Genomic DNA, 6,004 nt, shown 5'->3' with positions numbered 1-6,004 from the left:
GCGGCGGGCCCGGCGGCTTCCAGCTCGCGTCCCGTGGCGGCGGCGAGCAGGAGACGCAGGAGCTGGCCTCGAAGCGGCTGGACATCCAGAACAAGCGCTTCTACCTGGACGTGAAGCAGAACGCCAAGGGTCGCTTCCTCAAGATCGCCGAGGTGGGCGCGGGCGGCTCCAAGAGCCGCCTCACGCTGTCCATGGCCGTGGCCGCCGAGTTCCGCGACTACCTGGGCGACTTCATCGAGCACTACGCGCAGCTGGGCCCCAGCCAGCCTCCCGACCTGGCCCAGGCGCAGGACGAGCCGCGCCGGGCACTCAAGAGCGAGTTCCTGGTGCGCGAGAACCGCAAGTACTACATGGATCTCAAGGAGAACCAACGCGGCCGCTTCCTGCGCATCCGCCAGACGGTCAACCGGGGGCCCGGCCTGGGCTCCACGCAGGGCCAGACCATTGCGCTGCCCGCACAGGGGCTCATCGAGTTCCGCGACGCTCTGGCCAAGCTCATTGACGACTACGGAGTGGAGGAGGAGCCCGCCGAGCTGCCCGAGGGCACCTCCTTGACTGTGGACAACAAGCGCTTCTTTTTCGATGTGGGCTCCAACAAGTACGGCGTGTTTATGCGAGTGAGCGAGGTGAAGCCCACCTACCGCAACTCCATCACCGTGCCCTACAAGGTGTGGGCCAAGTTTGGACACACCTTCTGCAAGTACTCAGAGGAGATGAAGAAGATTCAAGAGAAGCAGAGAGAGAAGCGAGCTGCCTGTGAGCAGCTCCACCAGCAGCAGCAGCAGCAGCAGGAGGAGACCGCCGCTGCCACCCTGCTCCTACAGGGTGAAGAAGAAGGGGAAGAAGATTGATCAAACTGAATGGAAAAAAACCCCACACACATGCATACACACACACACACACAGCCACACACACAAATATATATATATACATATATATATATATATATACTGTAAAGAAAGAGAGAAAATAAAAAAGTAAAAAAGTTAAAAAAAAAAAAACTTAACTCCAAGGGAGCACCACCCACAGAACCTCCACCAACTGACAGTTTCTCTTCTTGACTTGCCACCCATCGCTGGATGTTGTCCACTTTATCCACCATATAAAACAGTAAGCAGCTGCTAAAAACAAAAAAATACAAAAAGTAATAACATTATATGAACTGTGTTTCCTACTTGATTAAAAAATATAAAGAACTGAGTGTTTATTTCCCTAATTAACCAAGAACTTTTGTACACGTTTAAGCTATTATTATTAAAAGTGTTTGCAAAATGGTCAAGATTATAATATTGCTGAATTATATAAAAGTCCTTTTCATGTTGAGCTAACATTTGACTTTAGCACAAAAAAGAGATATTTTAGAACACGTAAAATAATATTTTTAGTTTTTCTCATTTTGTTACCAAATTTCAAACCTTACATGGAGGTTATTATAGTATATTTGACACCCTATATACCTGTGATTAGAGATGTGTATATATATGAGGGCTAGGCATGCTGTGTGTCTGAGCTTTGTCTAAATGTTATGCAGAAGTTTGTAGAGTTAAAGGTACGTAGGTTTAATTCATGCAAGGTAAACAATAAGTGCTCTCTTTTATACAATATGCATTGCATCTGGACCTTAAACATATAAAAATGGTCAGTGAAACTTCTGTGAACATGAAGAAATTATTAAAAAAGGCATTTAAATGAAATTTGCTAAGTTGTGATTTTTATGGTTGGAACCAAAGTTATTCAAATAGCAAAAGGAAAAAGAGAGAAAAAGGAAATCTCCCATAATATTTTTCTGCATCTGTTTGCTTTGACTAATTAGGCGTTTTGTCATTATTGTGTATATGAGATGTACTTGTATCGTTCATAATATATTTTTTTTTATTATGTGTAGAAAGATTTTAAAAACTTAACTAACGTGCAGCAATTTCCAGTGAACCTGTACTTGGACATCAGGTAGTGAGTCTATTTGTGGTCACTAGCACTGTCTCCTAAACTTGTAAGAGGTCTGAAGCTATCCTTTGATTTTTGCCAGTGCTATTAACTTATGTAGACCTGTTAAAAAGCAGAGCAACACAATTATAGTTATCCTACTGAGCCATGGATTCTGAGTTTCATTTTAAAAAGAAAGCCAAGCTAAGTTGGTGTATGTAAAAGATTTCCATGTAGCTGTGGTGCTAGTTGTTACTGGCTACATTATATGCTAAGTGTATTTGTGTTCCCCAAGTGTACAAGCCTTCTATCAAAAGTTTGTTCTATAATTCATATATTCAAGGTGTAGGGTATGAAAATGCAAAGCTTAGGAGAGCACTTTACCAAACTGGTGTCCTCCAAACTGAAATTGTTTGTAACGATAGTCTTTTACAGGTTTTCATTTAAAGATGTTCGTGTGCTTTTAATTGACAACTAACTTCTTGCTGCTGTATAGTAAAATATTAATATATTTTTATCATTAAACTGCTGCATGACTATCATCTTTGAGTGAAGAGAAAATGTTATAAAAAAAGATGCCTTAAACAGTACATTTTGGTTTGGAATTCTGTAGAAAGTACATTGGTTAAAAAATAAGGATCTTGTCTGACAGAGCGTTCTGGGGATGGAATTGTTTCTTGGCAAATCCAGCCATATAGATCTAACTGCTGTATGTAGGAGACACCACCTGTAGGAGCTGGAAGGTGTCAGTGCTTCTCACATTGTAAAGCATTGGCCTAGGAAGGTGAAACAGTTGTCTTTTTGAAGGATTTTTTTTTCTGCTGGTTCTTTGGGTTTGATTTGATATTTTTAAGCTCCCTGGTTGAGTGTGTTGTCTTTGTTTTCGAGATCTACTGTATGTGTTGAATAACAAGCTATTTCCATTGTACTGTGCATTTTCCCATTAAATTGTTTGCTTTTAATATTCATACAATGTTAAATATGAGGTGACCGTACAATAGTTAGGAGTTTCTTTACTTACAAAATCACTGGAAATGATTAAATTGCTTTTCCCCTTCCCCCAAGGTGCATTTTCTTATTTCCACATAGTAAAGTTGAGCTTTTACAGTGCATAATGTGACATTTGGAATGCTTATCAACTGCATGTAAACATTAATAACCTGCACTTTTTTGTCTTAAGGTTTGTTGAGCTGTTTTGTTCACTGTACTTTAACTGTGATATGGAAAAGACTGCATTCTCTGTGCTGTTACTAGTTAGGAAAGAGAATTGCTTTGATTTTGTCTCTTGTTTACTATAGCTTCTTAAAGTTAAGCCTTGTACTACAGGTTGTTGGAGTACTCCTAGGTCAGTGTTTCATAGTAGCCAGCAATAAGTAGTGCAAGTCAACAAAAACAGCAAACTTAGGCAAAGTGTCCTTTCTTTGAGATGCGAGTTCTTTCATGAGGTTTTCTTTAGGGTCAGAGTTACCTAAAGTGAAGCCTTTCTTACCTATAGACTTCAGATTCTGCTTGGAATTCTACCAGATCAAGAAGCACATATATTGTGCTATTGTCTTTACACTATAACAGTTAAATACAATCTTACAAAGATTTTGAAACCATTGTCTGATTTATGGTCGGTGGGTTTAAAAAGAAATCCACATGCAAATCTTTTAAGACTTAAGAGATGATCCTAGAAAAGACTAAATGACTGTAAAGATGCTCTTTTTTGCATCTCACTTTACCTCCTTAAGCACCCTCCCAACCTTCCCTTCTCTCTCCTGTCTCATCCTTTCCCCACCCTTTGTCCCCAGGTGCTCGGTACTTTACCAAGGTTCTATATCTCAGTGTTTTATGTTGGAGTTTTTCCTTGTTTTTTTTTTTTTTTTTTAATAGTTGGTGAACCCTGTTTGTGCTGAAACAAAAGGAAATGGTTGGTATATTTGACCATATGTGTTATTCATAGAAGACAGTATGATCAAATGTGCCAAAAACAAGCAAACAAAACTTAATTCCTGACAAGTATGCCTTATTTTTAATGATCTACTTTGTCTTACAATTAAGGTCCAAGAGCTTGGTTTAACTATTATTTGCCTAAGTATAAAAGAAAACTTGAAATGCATTGCAATATTGACGTTCTTTAAAATGAGAGACACTGTCAAGTAATTTAATCTAGAGATCTGCCACCAGATTTGAAATGCCCATATATATGTGTGTGTGTGTTTGATGTTTTTTTTTCTTTTAAATCACCAAATCTTTTTTTAAGCTACTTTTTATTTGTGCCTCCTATTTATCATGCTGATGTTAGAAGCAGCAGTCATCCAGCCACAGAGGGAGCTAAAGTTAACTAACCAGAACTGTAGAAATCATTATACATGCCTTTGACAACAAAGGAAGTTTATAAGAAAAGCCTTGTCGGCTTTTCCTCCACTAGATACAGATTGGAGGTAGATGAACATTTGCCAAATGCAAAAAAACAACAACAAAAAAAACAATGTGAGTCAGGAAAGACAGACTTTTCCAGCTTCTTAAAAGCCATGGAGAGTAGAAACCAAAACTAACAGGGAAAATAAACTTTGAAAGTCTCACTTTCTAGTTATCCCATGCAGGGGTTGAAATTTGACTCAAAGTGCAAAATATTTCAGTGTGTTTTTTAGGTCTTCACATCTAGAGATGGCTAACTATTCCAATTTGATTTTTCAGGTAATGGAGAAAGCTGCTAGTAATTTTAACCCCTGCCTAGAGAAAACAGATAATTTCATTTGGGAGCAAATACTTATTGCCTTGAAAAATAGCACTGTAATAGCCTATGATAATTAGTTGTAGAATAACCTTTATCCCTTTTAAACTATGCAAATTATTAAATAAGTGTAAATTAGGATTCAATTAAAGATAGTTGATTATATTGCAATCAGATGGCATTCACAAACTTAACTGGAGCATATACAAATAAAATTTATTAGCCTAAGAGTTTTGTATGCTAACAGAAAAATATAATTTAGCTACCTATTCTAAAAATGGTGAATATTATTAATATTGTATAATAGGACTGGGAAGACTGCCTCCTTTTTTGAAGAGAGAGTTTAAGGATTTTTATAATTGTTTTTCATCAAATTTTAATATTTTTGTCAAATTTTTAGGTATTTAATTTGTAAAACAGTTTGCTTTGTACTGGCATACAGAATATAGGGTATTGATTTTAAACTTTTTGAAGCCAAGTGATCAAGTACATTTGTAATAAAAGTCAATGGATCTATATCAGTTGTACTCACTGTTTTCATTTCTTATTCTTATTAATATAGGAATGCTATACTTTTCTGCAGGAAAACAACTAAATTTGGGTGGAAGGGAGGGGAAAAAATAAGTCCGTTGATAATGAGAATCTGGGTGGGTTCTACGACCCAAACACTTTACATAATCTTTAAGTCAGTTAAGATTTGTTCTATTAAAGATGCATATGTCAATTTTTTTTCTTCCTTTTTTTTTTTAGTAGAACTTGATGTTTTTTGGGGGGTTACCTCATTCATTGTTTCTGTGCTTTAACATTTTGCATTTGGCACTACTGAAACTTTCTAAAGCAACAAATTTTCTTTTATAACATTTAAGGTTTTCTGCTAGCCATGTGACCCCACTTACAGGCACGATTATTTTTATCACCCTCAAATGGTTCACCCTCTCTTCATCAATATTCCCACTCATTTTTTAAATATTACTTACATGCACACACACATTTCCAGATGATTTTAGAATGAAAATTTCTGAAATTGTTGCTCTGGTGGCTTTCATAGCTCCACAATTTATTTTATTATACATGTGAACATATTTTAAAGATTTTTTCCCCCTAAAAGATGAGATACCAAATCTAATTTTTTTTTTTCCTTTTTCAGAGTCTTTTCAATATCAGAATGAGATCCTGCTTCTACATTAAAGGATGCTAAGACAAGGGAATCTTTAGCAACTTAGGTTTGGAACAATTGTTGATAACTCTGAGTATAACATTTACAGTTGATTATCTTTAAATTTGAATATCTTAATAATTTGGGTATATATGTACTTCTCCATGAGAGTGAAATGAATAGGAAAGAAAATTTATTAGAATTGC

The 6,004-nt window shown here is 37.2% G+C and overlaps 1 protein-coding gene across 1 annotated transcript; it reads left to right on the top strand.

Annotated features, from left to right (window-relative positions):
* Window positions 1-5: 5 nt before the first annotated feature.
* Window positions 6-5,158, top strand: PURA (purine rich element binding protein A; the record flags this gene model as incomplete). The annotated part of the gene is made up of 1 exon (XM_015597946.2): window positions 6-5,158. A coding segment is annotated over one exon (846 nt), but the record flags the coding sequence as incomplete, so codon positions are not given.
* Window positions 5,159-6,004: the final 846 nt, after the last annotated feature.

Source organism: Pteropus alecto, unplaced genomic scaffold, assembly GCF_000325575.1.
Source record: "Pteropus alecto unplaced genomic scaffold, ASM32557v1 scaffold78, whole genome shotgun sequence".
NCBI classification, from domain to species: Eukaryota; Metazoa; Chordata; class Mammalia; order Chiroptera; family Pteropodidae; genus Pteropus; species Pteropus alecto.
Note: the sequence above shows the minus strand (reverse complement) of the source record. Positions and strands in the feature narration are given on the sequence as shown.